The 23,921-nt window shown below is 40.2% G+C and overlaps 1 protein-coding gene across 1 annotated transcript; it reads right to left on the bottom strand.

Moving 5' to 3' along the window:
- Window positions 1–2,696: 2,696 nt before the first annotated feature.
- On the bottom strand, window positions 2,697–18,032 carry LOC134436994 (basement membrane-specific heparan sulfate proteoglycan core protein-like). The gene is made up of 18 exons (XM_063186424.1): window positions 17,897–18,032; window positions 16,581–16,616; window positions 14,446–14,733; window positions 13,780–14,052; window positions 13,202–13,477; window positions 11,634–11,903; window positions 10,947–11,219; window positions 10,242–10,571; window positions 9,301–9,600; window positions 6,943–7,188; window positions 6,511–6,618; window positions 6,154–6,178; window positions 5,490–5,569; window positions 5,330–5,377; window positions 5,109–5,192; window positions 4,812–4,880; window positions 4,506–4,580; window positions 2,697–4,155 (listed from the first exon to the last, which is right to left on the bottom strand). The coding sequence occupies exons 1-18, from the start codon at window positions 17,931–17,933 to the stop codon at window positions 4,148–4,150; spliced, it is 2,826 nt and encodes a 941-aa protein (XP_063042494.1). The 5' UTR covers window positions 17,934–18,032; the 3' UTR covers window positions 2,697–4,147.
- Window positions 18,033–23,921: the final 5,889 nt, after the last annotated feature.

Below are 23,921 nucleotides of genomic sequence, written 5' to 3' on the forward strand. Positions count from 1 at the left end.
TCCCCGCTCACACCCCCTCACTCCCGCTCACACCCACTCACCCACTTTTCAGTAGACTGTTAGTGTAAAGATATTTTATTAATAATTATCTGACCTAATGAAGCAAATGTATTCAGTATGCATAACTCTGCCCTCAACATTACATAATCAATTACTTGCCTGACACCAGAGATAATGATGCTGTCACTCAGCACTCTGTCAGATTATTTGCTGGCTCTGATGAAGAAAAATAAAAGGTGGTGAACCGTGAAAAAGCAGTGTTGCGCTCTTCCTTGTGAAAACTGATGACTGAAGTACCCTGAAAAGCTGCACCTGCTGAAAAAGAAGCCTTCGAAGTGTGCAGGCTCTCACAAAACTCTGGCTGTGATGTTTACCGTAGCTGTGTCTCATTTCCTGAGTGAGACTTCACTTGGGGGAACTGTGTGTGTAGGAGGGATATGGGAGCGAATGTGGCCTGTGAGGCTAAGGCCATCCAGCCCAGGTTCTTGCATCTAGCTTCCTCTTTTACTGCAATGAGTTTCATTTTGCAGGCAGCCAAAAGAGATCACAAGGTACCGTCAGGCCTGTCCGAACCAGGCAAGCAAACTAGGCAATTGGCTAGGGTACCCGAAAGCTGATAATGAATTATGTGCTTGTGTTGAAATGACAGCAATGACAACTTTGTGAGGGTGGCAGCGCTTCCCTAAAATCAATGACAGAAAAGTCCAATGATACCGCTATTGAAATTTCGAAGGTCGGGGGTGGGTGTGTGAGGGATACTAGGGCCCCACGTCCTTCTTTGCCAAGGGCCCTCAAACATCTTGAAATGGCCATGGGTACTGTACACTAAACCATTCAGGTTACCGCATACTGTTTATTGTTTTGCAGTCTCAATGAATTGTGCTTTGTTGGAGGTCAAGAAGGGCATGTTGTTATTTATCCTCAAAGGCAGTGATCTTAAATGTTAAACTTGAATGATTTGGGCTTTTGAATGGTTTGTGGAAGAATGTATGTATGGTAATATGGAGTATTAACATTATATGGAGCCCAGCTTTTAATGACCTAAAATTGGAAATGCACAGGGGCTGACCATAAACTTTTTATTTCCCCACCATGTAAGATTTGATTATGACTGTGACACATACATGCACACGCTGACACGCACACCATTAGTTAGGGTCGCAAAGGATCGCAAAACGGCTCCAGGAATGTGCTCATTTTTTTATTTATTCTTGTCTCTTTCGGATTGACTAAGTGTTTTCGGATTGACTAAGTGGCTCAACTTCCTTCATTTGGCCAGTGTTGCCAGATTGGGCGGTTACCTGCCCAATTGGGCTGCTTGTACTGGCCATCTGTGGATAAAAACGATAAAAAATCGGCCATTTGCTGTGTTTTTTTCTACTGTTTTGTGCCCGTAGAAATGAATGCAATTTTTTGAAATTGGGCGGCCTTTTGGGCAGGATTTGATCAGACACATCTGGCAACACTGCATTTGGCCTGCCCTTGGTGGATTCCAATATGCAGACTCTTTCCTCGTTTTTCCCCGCTGTCAGCCTAGCCACAACACTATTTGGGGGGACTGTTCTTCATTCACCATACCATTTGCAAATGAGGAAATGACATTAAAAGCTGAGCTTTTGCGAGATATTGAAACACAATGCTGTTGTCGATGACGGCATCACGAGGCCACGAGAGGGCAAGTGAGCAAGTGAGGACGGGAGTCCACATATTGGAATACACCCCCTGTCTCTGTGCTGTGCGTCATACAAAAAGGATGAAATTCATGAGGTTTCTTCTGAGATCTCAAACACACTACGCACACACACAAAGGCAAAAACATTGTGGATCTGTTTTATAATGCACAGAAATAATAGGCCTAAAGGGGAAGAACATCTTAGAGAAAACTACCCTAGAAGAAAATACAGAAGAATGCACAGACAAATGATGAATTTCACATAAGCTTGATGGCATGAAGGATTCAGCATGGTATGATCATAGACTAAGTTTATGTTTTTCTTGGTAGGGCTATACTGTCATTGACCTCATTGCCTTCCAGATAGAATATTGAATATTGCCTTCCAGAAAGACAAAAGAGGAAAACACAACTACACAATACTAATCTGCTTTGTGTGCAAACTGCAACATTTTCTACACACATGTATGGATATGCACACACATGAACGAACACACACACACACACATACATGCGCACACGCACACGCACACGCACACACAGTTATTTTCATTTGGGATTAGTTAACTCTACCAGACCCGCCTGAAGTGCCCAGAAATGGCCTGCCAAAAAAAAACAGATGCCATTCTAGAAACTGAACATCAACGTTTCTAAATTATTTATCCAGTCTACATCATCTTGCTTCAACATTTCCTGTTGTATGTAGGCGGGTAGAATGGTACATAGGAAAAACAAAAGATGCTGACACTATTTTTTCACTTTAATAGACGCACATTGGCCTACTCATGACACAAGAACATGTTACCAAAGACAGACACATTTGCATGAATATCCATGCACTCGCACCGAGTCGCACGCAGGCACAAACGCAGGCAGGTAGGCAGGCAGGCCGGCAGGCAGGCAAGCACGCACGCACGCACACACACACCCACACACACACACAATCATGAAATAACCATACTTTATACTAAATATATTACTGAAGAAAGAAAGAAGAATGACAAAAATACAAGCACACCATGAATGCATTTTCATTGATTTGCCTTTACTCCAAATGTTATCTTGAAAAAATAGGACTTCAAAAAACAAAACTAATAAGGATTAAACATGTACAGTGCCATGTGGGTATATGAGAGGCCAAAGAAAAAAACAACAACATTGAATTAAAAAAAAAAACACACACAAAATACTCCTACCAATAGTATATATTAATTTCATTAATTACACTACTTCCTTCAATGAGATGCTACCTCTGTTAATATGGTTGAGGCACATTCTGGTAGTAAGGTAGCACACAAAGCTCCAAGCAGTTGAGATAGTCCTCATTCGACCCAATTTAAAGGACAACTTTTGGTAATTTCAATATGCTGTTATATTGGTCACGCTACCCTTGACTTGTCAGCTGCCTTTTTCGACTCAGCCCTTTCCGAGATTCTAAAGGGTGCAGATTTTGCTTACATTAAAAACTTTCTTAACATAGGCCTACTCCAAATATTATTCCACAAGGTATTGCTGTTTGCTAGTTGTCTGCTGATGTTGCATAACCTTTTAGATGTTATTGGGAATAAATCAAGATGTCTTTTTGAAATATAAACAAACGCCTCCCAGAGGCTTCTGTGTTGCTGCCCCCACCCTTTGGAACAGTCTACCTCTCCATATCCGTCAAGCCCCCACACTGGCTACGTTCAAGAAGCACCTAAAATCACACTAACGGTAGGGACACATACACGCGAATTTGCAAACTTTGCCATTCATTCCTATGAGAGAGGCGAAGGCAAGCGCACAGGAGCGAAGCGAAATTATTAAAGAAAGTTTAATGTTATGCAAATGAGGAGCGAATTCGCCTGCCGCGGCCCAATCAAATCAACAACATAACTGTTCCATTCCATTTGATTCGCCGCGACGACCTGATGACGGTTGGATTTCGCCTCTCTTCGCTTCACTCGCTTCGCCTCCTATGTGTCCCTACCGTTATTCACTGAGGCCTATGGTCCTTAACCACCCTGCCCCCAACCCCACCTCTAACCCCCTCCTCTCCTCTCTCTTTATTCCCCTGCCCATTCTCCTTTTGTAAAGCGACCTTGGGTTACTTGAAAGGCGCTATATAAAACCAAGTTATTATTATAACTAACAGGATCTCGGAATAGGCTGAAGAAAAAAAATATCTCAGGTACTGACAAGTCTAGGGTAGTGTGAGCATTACAATTGGATGTCGAAGTGGGCAGAAGGTATCCTTTAAGCATCAGGCTGATTTGTTAAGGTAATTAATTAACTCAGGAATGTTACCATACATAGTGCTCCGTTAATTTCATTCAGTGTTAGGATAAAGATGAACACACACACTGTAAAAACTATGTTCCAGTCCCGACCGTGGCTCATATGAAAAAGCACTCCTATGTAATGAGATTCTTTAGTCAGTCAAACTAGTTTTTTCCCCACCTTTTCACATCTCAGTATTACAGAGAGAGGTAAGACTCATGGATCTGCAAAGCGAAAAAAACAACAACAAAGCAAACAGTAAATAAAGTAAACTCATAGGAAGAAAGTAAAACTAATGTGTGGCTGTAAAAATAACAACAACGATGCAGAATTCATACAAGATGCAGCTCCACAGTTTTTTTTTCATTACATATAGGATAATCATTCTTTAAGTACAGTTTTTTCAAGCATAGCATATGTAAAATATCATGTTCACAGTTCTTGTGCTCATGTTTGCATCGATGAGGCACGAGTCTGTGTTAGGGTAACACAGTTAACCGTGGTGGAGACTCCAGAGGTTTAACTGGGGTGGAGTTGAAAAGTAGAAAATTAAAGGAAAATGATGATCACCAACCTTGTCTGTGTCCTGTTTTTGCTTTCAAATTGACCACAGCATATGTGACATTTTCATTAGTTGATTCACCCTCAACTGAAATATAAAAACATGAAAAATACAAAATAACGAGATAGCACTTAGGATATTGCACTTTTGTCTGTGTGATGATCAATGGGACTTTCACTTTCAACACTAAAACAGGCTCATTGCACACAATAAATGTATTTGGCCTTGCCAGACGTAAGCTCTACAGGCAAAAAAAATAAAATAAATCCTTCCAAGTTATGTCTGAGGCAAGTGTTCTGAGAGAGGTTTGAACCCTACCTTTTGATTGTTGTCTCTTGGCTTCAAGATCAATGGACGCATACATCACATCGCTGGGAGCATGTTCATCTACAGGGATTGGGGACAACAATGTACACAGTACAGTTATCCCCACAACATATCACATAACACAAATCTATTTCATCTGTGTGTGTGTGTGTGTGTGTGTGTGTGTGTGTGTGTGTGTGTGTGTGTGTGTGTGTGTGTGTGTGCGTGTGTGCGTGTGTTGCGCGTCCTTAAACATGTACATTTCTGATGTGTTGCATTGGTTAGTTATTGATTTTATTCTAAACTCACCACTATTGTTATTGATTTTCTGCTCATGTCTTATTTCTTCCAAATTAACCTGTGCGTATGTCCCATCAGATGTCTCAGCTTGATCTGCATATTAAATCAGGTATGTTCAATCCAATTAATTTCAGCTCACACACACGCACAATCAAATGTCACAACGAAAAAAATGGATAAATAAGCAGGAAATTACTATAATAACAGAAGCAAAATCAATTGCATCATACCCTCTTCCGCACTTTGTACACTGACTGTGGCATAAATGTGCTCAGTGTCTGGAATAATGAAGAAGAAAAATGTGAATATTGGCATGAATGAGATGACTGTTCACTTATGAAACAATGTATTTTAACCATTATTGAACAACATTCTGAACAATAAACAAACCAGTATCCGTATGTGTAGGCCTATGTATGTGCTGGTTCTGCTGACTGCTGTTCTGACTCTGGCTCTGCAGTTGGCGAGCACTAGAGGGAGAAAGATTACGTAAGATACATAGAAGTTTTTGACTGATTACTTCCTATATGAAATAGACTAGAAATGGAAATAGAATGCCTTTCCTATCATTAAACAATGAGATTTGAATTTTCAAGGTGCACACAACATATAGAGGGTGTCCCCAAAAAAGATATACATACTTTAAATCCTTGTTACGTAGGTATTTATCAGAATTCTTGTATATCAGTATATATATAAGTATATCAGATTTTACACACACACAATTTTTTGTCACCACTTACATTCTCAAACTGATGACCGAACTCCAGTCACTGGAAGTGAATTCAGCCATTGAAAGTAAAAGCACAAAAATCCCAAGGGAATTGTTTGATTCACATTCTCAGCAGGGCCTGGCCCAGAATGAATGTCAGTTTTAGAATACGTAGGTGGTGATAAAATAACAAAATGTGTCTGTAAGTTCTATTCCACTTTGAAAATAACATGATGTTAAAGACCATCTGCTCCACAATCATCTGAAGTATGTATATATTTTTGGGACGCCCTGTATGAAGACAAGATGAATAAACATAGAGTCACAGAATGGGAATCTCACCGGGCTAGTCTCGATCTGTGTTTACCTACAAAGACAAAAATGACCTGATGATTCCAAATGGCTGGGGAATTGACATGTTGACACACACAAACAGATGGACAGCCAGACACACGTCCAGCCTGCTGGACAAGCAAACAAACAAGCAGACAGAATAACAGACATACTAAAATATAACACACAGACAGACAGGGAGACATTCAGGCGAACACACACAAACAAATACACAAACAAAAAAAAGCAGGCATAGAAGCAGACTGAAATTTGACTGAAAGAGAGGCAGGCAAACAGCCAGACAAGCAGACAGAATGACAGACAGATGGACATCCATCCAGATATAGTCCTTTGCCTTACCATTACCTTTTGACTTCCTGTACTGGAACAGCAGCACCAGTATTGCGATCAAAATCAAAAGTGTCATCAGCACCACCACCACTGCTACCCATGTAGAGGTACCATGCCCTGAAGCTGTTGGAATAAGCATAGTAACTATTTCACAGGATTAATAAAAGTGGGCATGTGGATTACAAAAACACTGTGGGAGGTGGGGTTTAGAAATCTACTCTAAAATATATTTTTAGTGAGCTAGAACTCCATTTATGTGAAAACAAAAGGCCTAAACTGATGTGTTACAAAAATATCCATGTAAACAGGGTCTAAGTGTTTTTTTATTACATATCTATAAGCATTTAATTTAATATCTGATACTACAAACACAATTTGTTCTGAGGGTTACTTGACAGAGAGACAGACAGACAGACGGACAGACAAGTAGATTATTTTTGACCTCACGTTTCACTACCACCCAGGCGTCTGGTGATATTCCTCTCTCTGTGTTGTCGCACTGATACACGCCCTCATCTGACTTTGACACGGAAGCGATGATCATTTCTCCATTCGTACGACTAAGAAGAGGTGACATGTCTTTGAAGAAGCCTGCACTGAAATCCAGTGGGGGTGTGCGGTACAGGCAGCGCAGGCTCAGCGAATGGCCCTCTTTCACTGGATAGGCAGGGCTGTCCATGATGACATTACCATCTGAGAAAACAAGAAAAAACTATGCTGTTTTGACCAAAGATGGGCTTGTAGTAGGGGAAACGGTCAATCCAATTTAACAAAATGTACAGTTGCCAGGATAAATCATTTTTCTTGACAAAAACAATGCTGTTATTCAGATGGAATTGCAATAAACAGAAAGGTTAAGTGTCCAACTGAAGAGAATGTTTTCAAAGGTTTTCAAAACAGCTAAGGTCATTATAGCCTGGGAGATCCTATACTGCTTTCCACAATTGTTCTGGTCTGAAAGACAGCACGGAAGCAGAAAGTGCTAGCCTGAGGTAGGGAGGCAATCCAAGAGTGGGGAGTGGTGGAAAAATCTGTATTACTCGACAAATGGAAGCTTGTACTTTGTTTGAATACAACTGACACAATTGGCTATTGGGTAAGTATAGTCCAAATTATGCTTTCATAATGCCAAATAAATGGCCATGGACAATCATACACCACACCTCCCCTTCAAGAAATGATATGTAGTGCTATGCAGTCTGGTGATGAACAGGTAAGGTCCATTAACCCCTGAAAGGGGTATGCCACTATTTGCAGACATGCACCCTCTTTTAACTTGTCTTAAAGCAAGACAACGACTTACATGAAAAATAAGACATTTTAACACCTTTATAAACCCTGGCCAATGATTTTAACTGTATTAAGCCCCAAAATAGTGCCATGCCCCTTTAACGCAACGGCCTCTGTTACCTTATTGTCACCAAAATGGTAATAACCAATCGGTCTTAATCGGTTACCCAAGACTCCTTGGATTGTCATAGCAATATTGTTATGATGTAGTTGAGTGTTTTCAGCAGAGTGAAATGGCCCATCTACAGTTAAGCTACGTTAACATACAAAACTCGCCTCTCGCTCACTTGCCCATTCGCCACTTGCTCATGGAATGTTTGCTAAACGTTCTCGCGGGTTTAACTGCCAATGCAAAAGCGAGAAGTAGCGAATGCTGCAATCCAATTGGTTACTCGCGTACTCACCTCGCTCTAAGTTTAGAAGGTTCTATAGTCAAGTCGCCTAATTCCGCCCATCTCGCAATTCCGCCCCCCTATTTAAAAGTGATGATAGTTAATTATTTCTCCACTGTTCAAGTCAGGAACGGATATTGTCATGATACGGAGTTGGTATGCTTATAATTTGAAACAGTAAAGACATTTAAAACCGAGTCAAACGGCCATAAACAGCATAGTAATGAAGGCTGTCCCGTAACGGCAGCACGAGAGAGATGGAACTCTAATTTCACGACGACATTCTGGCTTCAAACTCGCTCTGGACACTTCCCCTTTCCCCTTTAGGACCAAAACTATTCAACTGTTTCCACAGTAACGTTCAAACTAATCACAGTTCCTTCATCGGTAAAGCCAGGACTAGAAGTGTGAACGAAATCAGCACAACAGCGCAAAGGAATAATAAACAGTTAAGGAAATACGGATATGACCTGAAATCACGCGGGTGAAGTTAGGAGCCTCTCGCCGGTGAATTGTGCTGAAGCTAGATTTTGGATGTGCTGGACGTTAAACGCCAAATTACGATAGAAAGGGCAACCAATGTCAGCTATTTACCTCATCTACACAGTTGCCGCTACCCAAAAATGTACGGTATCATAACTAAATAGTATTTGAAATAGGGGTATTGTCATGTTTTCAATGAAGTGGGCGGAATATGGTGACTTTACGATAAGTTCCTCTAAATATTTTCAACTCGGAACCCATCGACATCGCATTGCTTGTACACTCCTCGCTAACTCGCCTCCTCGTCTCGCTGGGACACATAGACATTCTATTGACTTACCTCGCTGAGTGAGTAACTAGCAGCAACGTGTGTGAAGGAAGCTGAAGAAGTCACAAAAAAATGTGATACAGATGTGCGTTCACCATGCTTAAGATTTTCTTAGTCCCGATAGAACATCTCTGGCTATAGTTAGCATAGCATACCTTAAATGTTACTATTGTAAATAGCATAACTGTTAACACATTCACATAGGATTTCTTACTGTGGACATGTATGGCTTTTCTCATCTGTGTCTGACACCAGTATGTGCTAACTATTCATGTAACTATAAATTACATGCGTAACAATAGGATTTCTTACTGTGCACAGTTATGTTGACGGCCTGGCTTTTCTCGCCCGAGTCCGACTCACACCAGTATGTTCCACTGTCAGACCTGTACAAGGACTTAGCGGCACAGTCAGGTCCCAGTGTGATTTCCCAGGTGAAGGGACACTTGTTCGACTCCCCTCTCTGTGTCTGCCACCGCAAGAACCAGCCAGTGGAGTTTCCATTGGTGTCCGAGAGGGGGGAGTCTTGGGCCTTGCAGTTTATGGACAACTGTTCTTTTGTGAAGTGCTGAGATCTGCTGGGAGTAACGACTAGGCTGGCCGAAGAAAGACCTTGGCAAAGTGAACAAAAGTCAAAACTGTTAACTTCAAAAGTCCAGTATGTAATTTAAGATGTTCTTTTTATTTATGTATATTTTCCCGAATATTTACAAAGTAATAAACTCATGCATTTATGTATGTATGTATCTATGTATGTATGTATCTATGTATCTATGTATGTATCTATGTATCTATGTATGTATGTATGTATGTATGTATGTATGTATGTATGTATGTATGTATGTATGTATGTATGTATGTATGTATGTATGTATATAGGCTATACAGTATGTACAGCATGTACGTACATTACCACATAGTATTCCAAGATTCAAAAGCTTTATTTTCTGATATGTTGCCATGTTAGAAATTTGACTTTTGATTGAAGGCTTGAAGGTGTGTGTGTGTGTGTGTGTGTGTGTGTGTGTGTGTGTGTGTGTGTGTGTGTGTGTGTGTGTGTGTGTGTGTGTGTGTGTGTGTGTTCGTGTCCAGTCCAGTCCAGTCCAGTAGAGGTGACAGATGATAGCCTAGTTCAGAGGCACGGTGACGTCACAGATGTGAGAATGAAAACGGGCACGAGATCCAGATGTATGTGTATTTTGTATACATGTAATGTAGTATTACATTACATATTATATGTGTATTTCCCTCACCTGCTATAAACAGTGACTGAAGTTGGCTAAAGTCGGTGTAATAATCTCCTCTTTCTGCTCTGCACACATAGACTCCTGTGTGTCTGAGAGCAGCAGGGTTGAGAGTGTAGGAGCCCCCAGCTCCTCTGCTGCTGTCTGGTAGAAGCTCTACGTAACGGTCTGCTTTTTCCCGATTGATAGTAAACAGCCCAGACCTGTAGGGGGCAGTCTTGTACCAGTGGAATGTCCAGCCTGCAGAGGAGCCGCTGACCTCACAGCTCAGAGTCACTGAGTCTCCTTCAGTCAGCCAGCTCTGTGCAGGTCCTCTGAGAACTGGCTGTGGTCTTTCCTCTGAAACATTAGTGTTAAAGACAGCCAATAATAATTGTCTCAGCTGGTTTTCAACTGATGTTTCAGTGTTTCATAGTAGTAGTAGTAGTAGTAGTAGTAGTAGTAGTAGTAGTAGTAGTAGTAGTAACAGTAATTCTAGTAACTTAACACATGAAATCAGTGTACGGTCGATTCTGCAGTTGACCTGTGTAATTTCAGCTTTCAACATTTACACAATATTGAGTAGAATTAACTATAATGTCACAATGACCAGAGTAAAATTAAAACTATTTTAAGTGGGAACAAATGTTATCTGAAATGGAGTTAATGGTCTTATTATATTATATTAACACTGGTATTTCAGACTGTGTTTTAATGTGTATTTACAGTACTCACCAAACGTGTTGAAAGTTAAAGCTTCACTCACGTCTGATTCCATTCCACCACCTATCAGTCTTCCTTTGCACGAGTATTTGTCTTTCTTGTTCACATTATCAACAACGAGGACATACAGCTGATGATTACCATGAACAGACTTTCCATTTATGTACCAGCTGTATTCCCACTTCTGGATTTCTTGTGAGTGTATGTCACACCGTAGTGTGACTGTCTCTCCACTGAAGACTTGAGTCCAGTTAGAGAGTGAGGTCACCACAGGTTTGGGTCGCTCTGAGGGAACAATGAGTACATGAGCGAAACATTTGAAAAGGGGAAGAGGGGGAGTGGATCACCACTGTATGTCACTAGGGCCCTACAATGTACATCACGGGGACCCACATGCCTCACAGCCAGTACCAGAGTTAGAATTGTATGGTTGTACGCAGGGTCCAGAATTAGTTCTACATCCTTAAATACAACATACATACAGATCAGGTAATCATGGAAAAACAGTAAGCTTGAGTAATTCACTTGCATTGGTGAGTAATTTTCTACATCGAACTACCAATAAAACAAACCCTGCCAAAATCATCTACCTCCTTGGGGGAATCAAACAGGCTATAGGCGTATACAAGACAGAAGAAAAGATGTGATACATGAATACAGTAATTATTTGGATTGTAGCACACGTGTATTCATACTCACCAGTGACATTGACCCAGACGGGATTGCTGTAATGTGTGTAGTAGTCTCCTCTCCCAGCTCTGCACCAGTACTGTCCTCCATCAGACACTTTAGCAGAGCTGATGCTGTAGGAGTATAGTTCAGACACACTAACAGGTGGGGAGTCTGGTGTGGTTTTGTAAAAGTAGAACTGCCATCCATCAGACTCCAGCTGACATGTTAGGGTGATGGGTTGGCCGTTGAGAAGGGGCAGCTGGTCTGATAGAAAGAAGCGTGGCTGTGCTGGAGACTCTGGAAGAGAGCAATAAATGAGTGACAAGCAGAAATTTTCAGAATTTGTATGTTCTAAATACCTTTAGGAATAACATACAAAAGTTCCTGGGAATCCCCTTGGGCTCTCTGGGAAATTCAAGATGGTGTCCAACATTGATGATATTCTGTATGATTTAATGCAATTACTTTTCAACGGGTGGATGGATTTGCACCAAATAATGTGTGCTAACGGTAATAAAGGTTTCTCTCTCTCTCTCTCACACACACGCACACACACACGTCTACGTTGTCTATCTTGTTCTGTCTCAGTAGTTCTCTCTCCCTCTCACACAAGGATGGTCTCTGTCCTTCTCCAAATGACTGACACATTTTTACAAGTTACTGTCTATCAGACCGTAATATGTTCCAATTTTCTACTCTCGTTTATTCGAAATTCCATGTGTGTTCAACATTTATTAGTAACAGGCCTGAAGTAAGTAATACCATGATAATACAGTCAAACTGTATTGACATAATATAACATCTTGCTGTGTTCACAAAGAGACGCTTAAAGCCACCCTGACTCTAGGGTCCTTGTAATGCAGGGGTCCCCAAACTAAGGCCCGGGGGCCGGATGCATATACGCCAGGCCCCTTTGACCGGCCCTCCACCTCTCTGCATCTGACCATTTGAACTGGCTCAAAGAAGCAATCCTCACAGGAAAAAAAGATACAAATATATTTTTTCAGTATTTTATTTTGTTTATCAACAGGCCTTCCTACAGTTTATTTTTCACTAACTTAGTGTGCATCACCAGAAGTTTCTTGTCTTGAGTTTCTCATCTCATTGTAATATAAACAGGCCTACCATTTCTATTGTAGGCCTATCACTCCTAAACTGTCAATCACCTTATTTTTCTAACCTTTCCTTGCTATTATTACATGGTTATTGGAAATTAAAAGGAATGCCTGTGGTATTTCAAATTGAAAAACATGTGAAGCACTTACTCACTTCTTTTGCAAATCACTGGTAATGATGAACTATTTTGTGCTAGAAATTATGAATGAAGGAACCGTAGGACAGTAGACTACTCCTCAGATTTTTCTGTTTATTTGCCTACTCGTTTCGGGCAGAGCCCTTCTTCAGCATGTAATGGCGATTACCATGCTAGAAATTATGGCTAGAACAGGCAGTGGCCTATTATACAGCCCACATGATTGATGCCGGCCCCTGATCACAGTCAGGAACGATAATGTGGCCCCCAGAGAAAAAAGTTTGGGGACCCCTGTTGTAAAGGCACCCTGACTACTCCTAATATACTGTACAAGGAGGCTCACCGTTCACGTTGATCGTTACCAATCGACTCTTCTCTGACGTTGTGGGCCTGTCAGTCTTCTCTCCCTGACACCAGTACTGCCCCTTCTGATCCTTAGTCACCCTGTCAATGGTGAAGGTTTTTCCACTCGACTCGAACACTGGATTCAGACTTAAGTCTTTGTACCATTTGTAGGTCCAGCCAGTGTATGTGTTAATCTCACACCTAAGAGTGACAGTCTCACCAGGGAACACAGTGCTTCTTTGGTCCATTAACGTTATCCTCACACTAGGCAGATCTAGGGCAATGTAAACATTAAATTATGGCACACCTTCAAAGATATCCCATTTTACATTTAAGAGTTTCACCAATTAAAAAAGATGGAATCTGCACTTGTGCTCCAAGAATATTGTTCAGCAACAGCAACTCATGCTTTCAACAAACTTGTAAATTTGGCAGCATTAACTCACCAAGAGAATATACGTAATAGTCTGCCTAAATACTCATTGTCATCTTTTAAACATATTTTTCACTGCCTGGATTATACATTCAGTTGAATTTAATAATTTACACCAGAAATGATAATATAAATTATCTTACCATTCACCAGTAGGTGGATGACACCACTCGCCTGAGACATTGTGGGTCTGGTGTTCCTCTGTCCTCGACACCAGTACTGGCCCTCATCATTGATGGAGGCCTGTCTAATGTTGAAGGTGTTTCCTTGAGACTGCGATACAACATCACCATTTATGCCTTTGTACCATGTGTATGTCCAGCCACTCAGAGAGTCTGTTTCACAGGTCATAGTGACTGACTCGCCAGTGAACACATGAATACCTGGCCTTGCAGTCAGTTTAGCAAGAGGAAGACCTGCATGGGCATTCAATAGAGAGGTGAGGTAATTGTTAATTTAAACCAAAAGTAACAGAGACACGGAGACAACCACAGCGACGGACGTCTTTATTTTTCTGTGGAGCGTCCACAGTCAAGTTGGGGCAGAGATGGTTGTTAAAGAGAAATCAGAGAAACCATCTCTGATTGGGTCGACTAGAGTGAGTTCCCCAGCAGCAAAGTAAATTGAGCAAAAAAGAGCAAATGATTTTTGGGATTGGGCTATGATGCAATGTGGCATTAACCAATAAACAGGTAGGCTCTGCAATTTAGCAATAATAACCACATAGATAGGCAAAAGCTGCTTTGTTACAGTAAATCATATATTCAAATGACACTTTGAAAAATATTTGTTTAATTGACCATATTAACCTGAAACAGTCAAATGTAGGCTGTTGCTGTAAAGCTCCGGTGAAGAATGGCCTTGTTGCCTGGCGATACATGTGTACAGCCCACTTTGAGATTCTGTGGCAGGGTCAATGTGAAGCGTGTTATCGGTACTCCATTCTCCAAATCTATCATAGCCATCACTTATTTTCCGCCATATATAGATCCATTGGTCATTGGTGTGCCCTTGTATTTGACACTTCAGATCCACAGTGTCTCCATGGAAGACTGGAGTTGTGTTTGGATCTAGAGTCAGGATGGCTTTTAGTGTTTCTGTATGAGCACAGCAAGAAATAATACATGTCAGCACCCGCTATGAAAATAATGCCTTGTTCAGACCATGAGCGACCAACGTGAATGGAGAGACGGAGGTCATTATTTCTCCATGGAGAGCTACCAGAGCGAATTCGCCAGGGGCAAAAGCGAACTGAGCGACCAGAGCAAATTTTAACAATTAAAGTCAAGCTAATCTTATGTGTAGCGTGTAGGAACGGGTGCAGGATAGTTGTTTTTCGTTCTTTTTGTTTTTTTTTCTTATCCTCCTCCTCTTGGGGATGTGCGGTCATAAACGCTGACGTGATTGGTCTGCAATTAGGCGCTGGCATCTTCAGGGCACCTGTGGGGTCCTGAGCAGGTAGCTTGTTCTGTGGCTAGCTCAGAAGCTGTGTGGCTGGCGGCGTGTTTGGTGGCGTTTTCCGTGGCAAGCCTAGGGAGGGGTATCCAGGAGCGCCTTCCCCAAAACGCTGTAGCATCCGCTGTATTACGGGCTTTCTCATGATCAGCCTACATTTGCCCGAGTAGTCCGACGTTTACTTGAGAGGTGCAGCTGGTGACCGGGGCCCAGTTGCCCGTGTGTACTCAAGTGTGTACAAGAAGTGGTGGTCGGGATAGCAGAGTTGGCTACGGAGCCATTCACCTGTAGGCCTATGTGTGTGGCGTGATAGTCACAGAACTCTGTGCTGCGCGGCTCAGCTGCTGTTCTCTCTAAACATAAAACCGTATGAGTGTTGTGTGAGTGTGAAGTGTGAACTGCTGCTGCTACGTGGTAATTTTGAGGTTTGTTTTTGTGTTATTTTCTTCCCCCCCTCTGTCCTAGTGGCCAGAGGTTGTAGCTGACTGCTCTAAGGGGTAGACCACAGGCTGAGGGGGGCTATTCTTTTTTTTGTTGTTGTTTAGTTTGTTTCCTCTTCCCTTTGTTAGTCTGTCCCCCCCCCAAATTCACACTGGATCCGATCCCCTTTAGCTCCCGGTACTAGTCCAGCCCTACTGGCCCCTTATGATCGAGCTTCCAGGGTACGCAGCCTCCTTGTTGAAACAGTCACTTGAGAGTGTAGTGAAAGTGTGTGAGATCTATCTGAGTCAGTGTGTGGGACTTTTGACTGTGTGCCACCTTACGGGTTTATTTGCCCCACTCGTGTGTAACAGGGGTTGCAGTGCTAAATACTTTGGACTATTTGTGTTCTGCCTTAGGGGTCATTTCCCTTCACGTGTGTATTACGAGGCTGGCCCTGACTGTTCCCTCTGTTCGGCCCAGTAGGCTAGCGCCGACCCGGGCATTGTAGGAGCCAGTGTGTCTTTGTCCAAACTTTCCCCCCAATGTATTTGTTTATTTATGTCTAACCTGTTGCAACACTTCATATAAATTTTAATGTGTATTTAATAAAATCTGTATTTTTATACTTTTCTTAACTACCGTTGTTGTGTGGACATTTGGGACAGAGTTCCCCTTGCTCTGAAAGTGTGGTTTCAAGGGGTGGCGTAGTCTTTACTGCAGGGGGCGCTATATCTACAAAGTCTACCGTAGGGGGCGCTACATCTGGTAATGAGCTATGATGCAGTTCGGCAATAACCAAATGGAATGTTCAATGGATCAACGGATGTCCCAGGCTGTCAAGCCAGAGCCGTTATGTGATTATCTAAATCAAACATGTCAATGTCGCGTCCAGAGCAAATACAGCGAATTCAAAGCGAAACTTCTTTTGCTACCTAGGCTGCGTGGTTCGCTCCTGGTCTGAACGCGGCATAAGTGCACTTACTGCAGTAAGTCTGAAAATGATATTGGTGAGATGAAAGAAATAGTGACAACAATGCAATAATACACATGAATAACAGATCATCACCTTGCGAGGTTCCATGGTAAAAGTGAGAATTCAAAACTGAGAAAGAGAGGCAGAAGATATTTGAATTGAATATATTGTTTATACAGACAAGCCATGCAAAATTAATTTAGCATTACACATCACTTATCAAGTGGCGAACATGCCAAATCTAAACTCTCACTCATTCTCTTTATACATACTCATACACTTCATACATTCACTTTAGGGAACAAGCTAATGTTGCATGAGCCCCCTTCTCTGCATGACATTGTGCACAAAGGAGTGACCTGTTGTGCAAGCGACTGTTTTGACATTGTGTTATTTTCATCCTGCTATCATGTGGGCACAATCTCCACTGCAATGCAGTGGCTATATTGCAATGTTAAGTTACTCTACTCTTCAATGTATTGTTCAAACAAAACAAAGACCACTGGCTTATATAGTGTTGTTGTGGTATTGTAAAGGCAGGGTGTCCCCAAAATGAATATTTAGTACTTTATTGTCAGTGCCTCTTCTCAAACTGTTATGGTAAGCACACGGCTGGAAACATGAAATTGTGATTGGCAGTGGATGGATACAATGAATCCCAAATTAGGCAGATTCAAGGACTTAGTCTCAATGTAGGCCAATGTTATCTGATGGGAAAGAACCTCCAGGCTTGAGAGTACACTTGTACAATGAACACAAAAAAAATACTAATTGAAGAAAAGCGTGTGACTTGCGTTATCAGACAGCCTGTACTGGAAGGGATGTCAGAGTGAAGAGAGGCGATGACAATGTAAAAAAGGATGTATTCTATTGTTTCACTACAAAATACCTGTACGGAGTTAAATAAACACCCACTTTACATGTGATTTGAAGTGTGAATACATTTTTCGGACAGCCTGTCTATGATGTAGGACTTGATATTAACTTCATTGTTCACCAGCAAGCGCAGCTATGAGTAAACCGACCGGTAGGCAGGTGCGAATGTCAACCACTGAATGTTACCACACCCACTCCCACACCACACGCACACTGTCTCTCTCTCTCACACACAAAACAGTTAAGCACGCATAAAAATGCACACAAAAACATTGTCTTTGCTTTTGAAACACACAGAGAGAGGGGAAAATTAAACATACAGCAGTGTCTTTTCTCGCTCACTCCTTTTCCAATAAAAAAGATATGTAGCCTATCAATAAACCTCTCTCTCTGTGCCTCAATGTCTCTGAAAAGCATGCGCAGCGCACCTAACATATATCACTGTCTATCTTGTCTCTTTCACTCCTTTGTTAAAAAAAAATATATATCCGCTCTCTCTTTCTCTCTCCCTCTCTCTCCGTTCATATACTCACAGATGAGCAGGAGTAGGGGTTGTGTATATGCATCCATAATAATCCTGTGACTATGTGATCCTCATTGAGTGTCTCACCCAACAGCGGTAGCCAAGGCGCAAAATATGGGTAGTCATGGGTACAATACTTCCTGTTTAACGGCGTTATGCAGAGAATCAGAAATCCACACGGCATATTTTCACCTTTCACCCGTTCACCACCAACCAACTCCACACGGGTCTGTGTGTAAACCCTTGCCGTAACAAAAAGTAATTGTGATGAAATGCAGATAGATGGCAATATCGATATTTAGACCTGTGAAGATGTTACTTTATAATACACTTCACAGTGGCCAAAAATAGTATGATCTTACTCCTCCAAGAGTTTCAGTTTAGTTTTGTAGTGCCAACTGATGCTGTGACAGGAATGAGGAAGTTTAGGTTGTGTTTGTAATCATGGCAGAATGACACATGTAGTCAGCACTTTGTGAATGATACGGCTTAGCTCTTTTACTTTATGCTCTCTCTTTCTCTGTGTCCACTCTTTACCCCACCCCACCCCTTTAATGTGGTAACAGTAAAAAGGGTCTGTCTCTGTCTCTGTCTCTCTCTCTCTCTCTCTCTCTCTCTCTCTCTCTCTCTCTCTCTCTCTCTCTCTCTCTCTCTCTCTCTCTCTCTCTCTCTCTCTCTCTCTCTCTCTCTCTCTCTCTCTCTCTCTCTCTCTCTCTCTCTCTCTCTCTCTCTCTCTCTGCGTTTTTCTTTCTCTTCCTCATTCTCCCATTCCCTCTTTTGCTCCTTCTCTCTGTGTATGTGCTGACTTCAGTACACGTGACTTCAACTCCTTTTTTTTGAGAGAGAGAGAGAAGCAGCCATGACAACTTAAGCAATTGCTGAACTGTGTGTGAGGCCTAAATCACAATGAATAATTTCCAGAAGTATGTCATTGTCAGTGTGTGTGTGTGTGTGTGTGTGTGTGTGTGTGTGTGTGTGTGTGTGTGTGTGTGTGTGTGTGTGTGTGTGTGTGTGTGTGTGTGTGGGTTTCACCTCAGAATAGACGTCTTTGGGCTGTTTGATTTTGCCTAGACAGAGAGAGATTTCATTTTTTGTGCGTTTTTTGGGTTAGCCCACAGAGGAAGCACTTTACCCTCAGGCCTGTTCCCTCGAAACACACCACACTGATCTGCAACAGGAAGTCTTAGACCACACGTCAATTCTTACTTTCCCCTCGTTGTGCTTTCCTGTTGCTCAACACTGTTCTCATCCGTTTTTACTCTTTGCAAATGCATGCCACAGGATGTGCATCATTATTATGAATTAATACTAAAAAAGAAATAATAAACTAAGGACTGTAACGCGCTCAACTCAAACAAAATAAACAACTGGGTGCTCGTTCCTCGAGAATATATGAAATAAAGAAAAGCAGGACAGCACTCCAAGTTTATGCGGTTTATTGCCCGTCAGACGTTTCGGGGTCAACCTTCTTCAGTGTCGGGCCCGAAGAAGGTTGACCCCGAAACGTCTTACGGGCAATAAACCACATAAACTTGGAGTGCTGTCCTGCTTTTCTTTATTTCAAAAGAAATAATAAATAAATAAACAAAAATATATATGGCTAAATAGAGCTTTTCAATATACACTCAAAGACTCTTTACAGAACATTTATATTATAAAAAACAAAAAATGAACATTGTGTTGTGGAATTTTACTAATGTAAACTCAATTAAATAAACAAAGATTATCACTGCAACTTTTGAAGAAAGTTCTTTGTTTGGAGAAAACAGTTGGAGCCAGAGAAGGAGACGCAGAGAACGTGTCAAGACATCAACCCGAAAGATTAGGCCACAGCATCCTCTTACTTCACAAGTAGCTTTGCTAGCTTATTCTACATATTAGTCGTATATACTCCACATAACTTACAACTCCATCTGTTTGCTGTCCATATTTGGTACTAGGCTACACCTCTACCTTATTTCTAGAACAGTTGACTGAAACCTACGGCCAGTTTTGTCTGGTCAGCGAGCAGGACACCATATACATAGTCAGGCACTTCTAGAATGGAGCCACTTAGTCTGCTCTTCAGTTGGATTTCCTGTCACTGAAGACATTCTTCTCTACTGCTATTCTACTCTATTTACAGTAACACACTGTAACTAAACACATTATTGTCAAATTAGACTCAGTGCTGTACATAATACCACCAGAGATTGAACCAACATGGTTTCCGAGGTAAAAATGACAAAGTAGTGACATTCTGCCTACTCACCAAGGCACGCAATATCAAAAGGCAGACTACTGAAGGATGTCTGTGTATCACTCCATACGGCACACTGATATTGGCCAGCCTCCTCTGGCAGTGAGATGGTAATGGTGTTGGTCATACTAATTTTCTCATTGTTGTCCTTGTACCAGCTGTAACTGTAATACTGCTCCGAATCACCACACGGAGTGATGTCACACCTGAGAGTGACTTCATCTCCAGGATGGAAGGGGGGCTGTCTGGACACTACCACAACTTCAGCTGTAGGGGGCACTGTGGTAATAATAATAATAATAATAATAATAATAATAATAATAATAATAATAATAATAATAATAATAATAATAATCATAATAATAACTGTATCTGTATAGCACAGTATCATACAAGGTATGCAGCTGCAAGTGCTTAACAAATAGATATACATCAATGCTGAAAATGAAAATAAAAAGTGAAGTAGAAAAGAGAGACAGAAACAAGAAAGAATAGCAAGAAGACAAGAGAAGAGACTAGACAGAATAGAGAAAATAAGTAGATAGGTACATACGTAGATGTAAAGAAAATGAAATAAGTTTAAAGAGCTTAAAGAGGACATAAGTAGAGATTACAGAGGCATAAGGTCCACAAGGGTTAGGCCCAGGATAAGTGATAAATAGTCACAGTGAATGGGGCGCTCAGATGTGGCCCCTGGTGGCAACAGGGGTGAGGAAAAACTCCCTTATCACTTGATTCATGGGTGCATAGAGAAACATACCTCATCTTAGTTTAAAGTGACAACAGACAAACCAAGCTCTTAATTAGACATTGGGATAGAAAAAAAACAAATGCTTCCAATGTGCATGGCAAAAACATTTAATGCAATTATTTTCACCATATCCCCTGATGGCTACAAACAAAATAAGGGCAGTTTAAGTTATTAAACAGGGAATGGTCCCAGGTCAAAAAAATGTGTACTTAAGTGTACTTTAAATATATTTAATTTTCTGAAAGTATGTTTTAAGTACACTCTACTTATCAAGTACAGTACTTAAGTATGGTATTTAAAAATATACTTATAGTTAAGTGTATTTTAAATATATTTTAAAATAATTTGTATTATTAAAGTTATGTACTTAAATATAGTTTTATAAAATATACTGTTAGTGTATTGTACTTTAAATGTATTTTAAGTATATTTGTATTTTAAAAGTAATGTGCTAAGTGTAGTATTGTCAAATATACTATTAGTGTATTGTACTTTAAATGTATTTCAAGTATATTTGTATTTTAAAAGTAATGTGCTAAAGTGTAGCATTATACAGTATACTGTTAGTGTATTATATTTTAAGTGTATTTTAAGTATCTTTGTATTTTAAAAGTTATGTACTTAAGTGTAGTATTATAAAATACACTATTAGTGTATTGTATTTAAATGTATTGTTAGTACAATTGTATTTTAAAAGTCATGTACTTAAGTGTAGTGTTATGAAATACACTATTATTGTATTGTATTTAAATATATTTTAAGTACATTTGTATTTTAAAAGTAATGGGCTTAAGTGTGGTATTGTTAATTATACTAGTAGTATATTCAATTTTAAGTCTATTTAAAGTACATTTGTATTTTAAAAGTAATGTGTTAACGTGTAGTATTATAAAATACACTATTAGTGTATTGTATTTAAATGTATTGTAAATACATTTGTATTTTTAAAGTAATGTGCTTAAGTGTGGTATTGTTAAATATACTATTAGTATATTCTATTTAAATGTATTTTAAGTACATTTGTATTTTAAAAGTAATGTGCTAAAGTGTAGCATTATAAAGTATACTATTAGTGTATTATATTTTAAGTGTATTTTAAGTATCTTTGTATTTTAAAAGTTATGTACTTAAATGTAGTATTATAAAATACACTATTAGTGTATTGTATTTAAATGTATTGTAAGTACATTTGTATTTTTAAAGTAATGTGCTTAAGTGTGGTACTGTTAAATATACTTTTAGTATATTCAATTTTAAGTCTATTTTAAGTACATTTGTATTTTAAAAGTAATGTGTTAAAGTGTAGTATTATAAAATACACTATTAGTGTATTGTATTTAAATGTATTGTAAATACATTTGTATTTTTAAAGTAATGTGCTAAAGTGTGGTATTGTTAAATATACAGTTGAGGACGATATTATTAGCCCCCCTCCTGAAATTAGACATTTCTCTTGATTTCTCAGTAAGAATGACCATTATTAACCGTTTCTGTTATTCTGGAAACAAATACACTGATGGAGATAATGTTCAATGAGTTGAATTTGGATTTTTCTATTGTTACGATGAGTTTAAACAAAAAAGGGCAAAAATGACAAGGACAAAATGATTAGCCCCCTGATCATTAATAGTCAATATGGCGGCATTTATGAACCAAAACTGACAACAGGCTCTGATAAGTTGCTACCTAGGTTGGCACATGCCCCACTAGGAATTTTGGCCCATTTCTTCACTGCAAAGTGTTCTAGCTGGTCCAAATCGCAGGGAGGCTGAGCATAGACATTAACTCTGTGCATAGACTCTCTGTGGGATTGAGGACTAGACTATGAGCGGCTCATTCCAGTATCATTGTTTTAGTGTCCTTGAAGAACCTTAACTAATTTAAATGTATGTTTTGGGTTATAATGTTGTGGAAGACCCAACAATCCAGCTGCAGACCCAGACTCCCTGTGTCTGAGGCTGAATAACAGACTAAACTTGATGCCCCACCACTGTGTGTAACTGTAGAAACTGCTTGGCCTCATTAGACTAAAGAAGCATTGGACACCTGCCTAGATGATTGTTATTGACCTGGCCTCACCTGGAGTTTTTTCCCCCACCAAGAAAGACAGTTGTTAGGGCTTGTCATCATATTGGGCTTTGTGGCCATCATCACAGAAGAACCCATTTACTAAAGGCAGTGCATATCAGAGTGTTATTGAGCTTTGCCTGTGAACATTTGAAAGTCAAAAATGAGTTTTGAACATCTCTGCTTTCATCTGATGATATTCAATTGCACCTGCTTTGATGCATGAATTCTGCTTCTGTCAAGTGAAGAAAGGGATAGGCCTTGAATCGTTATAAGATGGTTTCCACAATTAAACATGGTGGTGGATGCATCATTCTGTGGCAGCCTCAGCCACAGGAAACCTTGTTTGGGTGTACGGCACCATAAAAACTTAAAATTATGATAGAATGTGGAAAGTGACCTTGCAAAAATATGCTCATAGAGGGAGCTAAGATCTTCACTGGATCTTTCAATAAGATAATAACCCAAAACTTGCATCCAAAATAGTTCAAATGTTCCTCAAGGATACTAAAACCATGGTCATGGAGTGGTTCAGACCTCAATCCTTTAGATAGTATTTGAAGAGTGCTGAAAATGAATGTCCATCCTCAACATCCATGCCATTTGGACCAGCTTAACTATTTGCGATGAAAAAAATGGGCCAAAATCCTTGGTAGGACATGTGCCAACATAGTTAACAACTAATCAAAGTGCCTGGTGTCAATTTTTGTTCATAAATGGCACTGTATTGACTATTAATGATAAGGGGGCTAATAATTTTGTCCTTGCCATTTTTACACTTTTTTGTTTAAACTCATTGTGAAAATGGAAAAGTCCAAATTTAACTTATTGGATACTATCTCCATGGTGTATTTATTTCCAGAATAACACACATTTATTAATAATGATCATTCTCAATGATCAATGAAGAGATATGTCTAATTTCAGGAGGGGGGGCTAATAATATCATCCTCAACTGTACTATTAGTATATTCTATT

Source organism: Engraulis encrasicolus, chromosome 21 (assembly GCF_034702125.1).
Source record: "Engraulis encrasicolus isolate BLACKSEA-1 chromosome 21, IST_EnEncr_1.0, whole genome shotgun sequence".
Classification (NCBI taxonomy): Eukaryota; Metazoa; Chordata; class Actinopteri; order Clupeiformes; family Engraulidae; genus Engraulis; species Engraulis encrasicolus.

Coding starts and splice junctions, on each gene's coding strand:
- LOC134436994 (XM_063186424.1), bottom strand. CDS start 17,933: ATGGATGCATATACACAACCCCTACTCCTGCTCATCT. Junction 14,053..14,445: donor CCTACATTTGACTGTTTCAG/GTTAATATGGTC, acceptor ATGCCCATGCAG/GTCTTCCTCTTGCTAAACTG. Junction 11,904..13,201: donor GGTAACGATCAACGTGAACG/GTGAGCCTCCTT, acceptor GCTCTCTTCCAG/AGTCTCCAGCACAGCCACGC.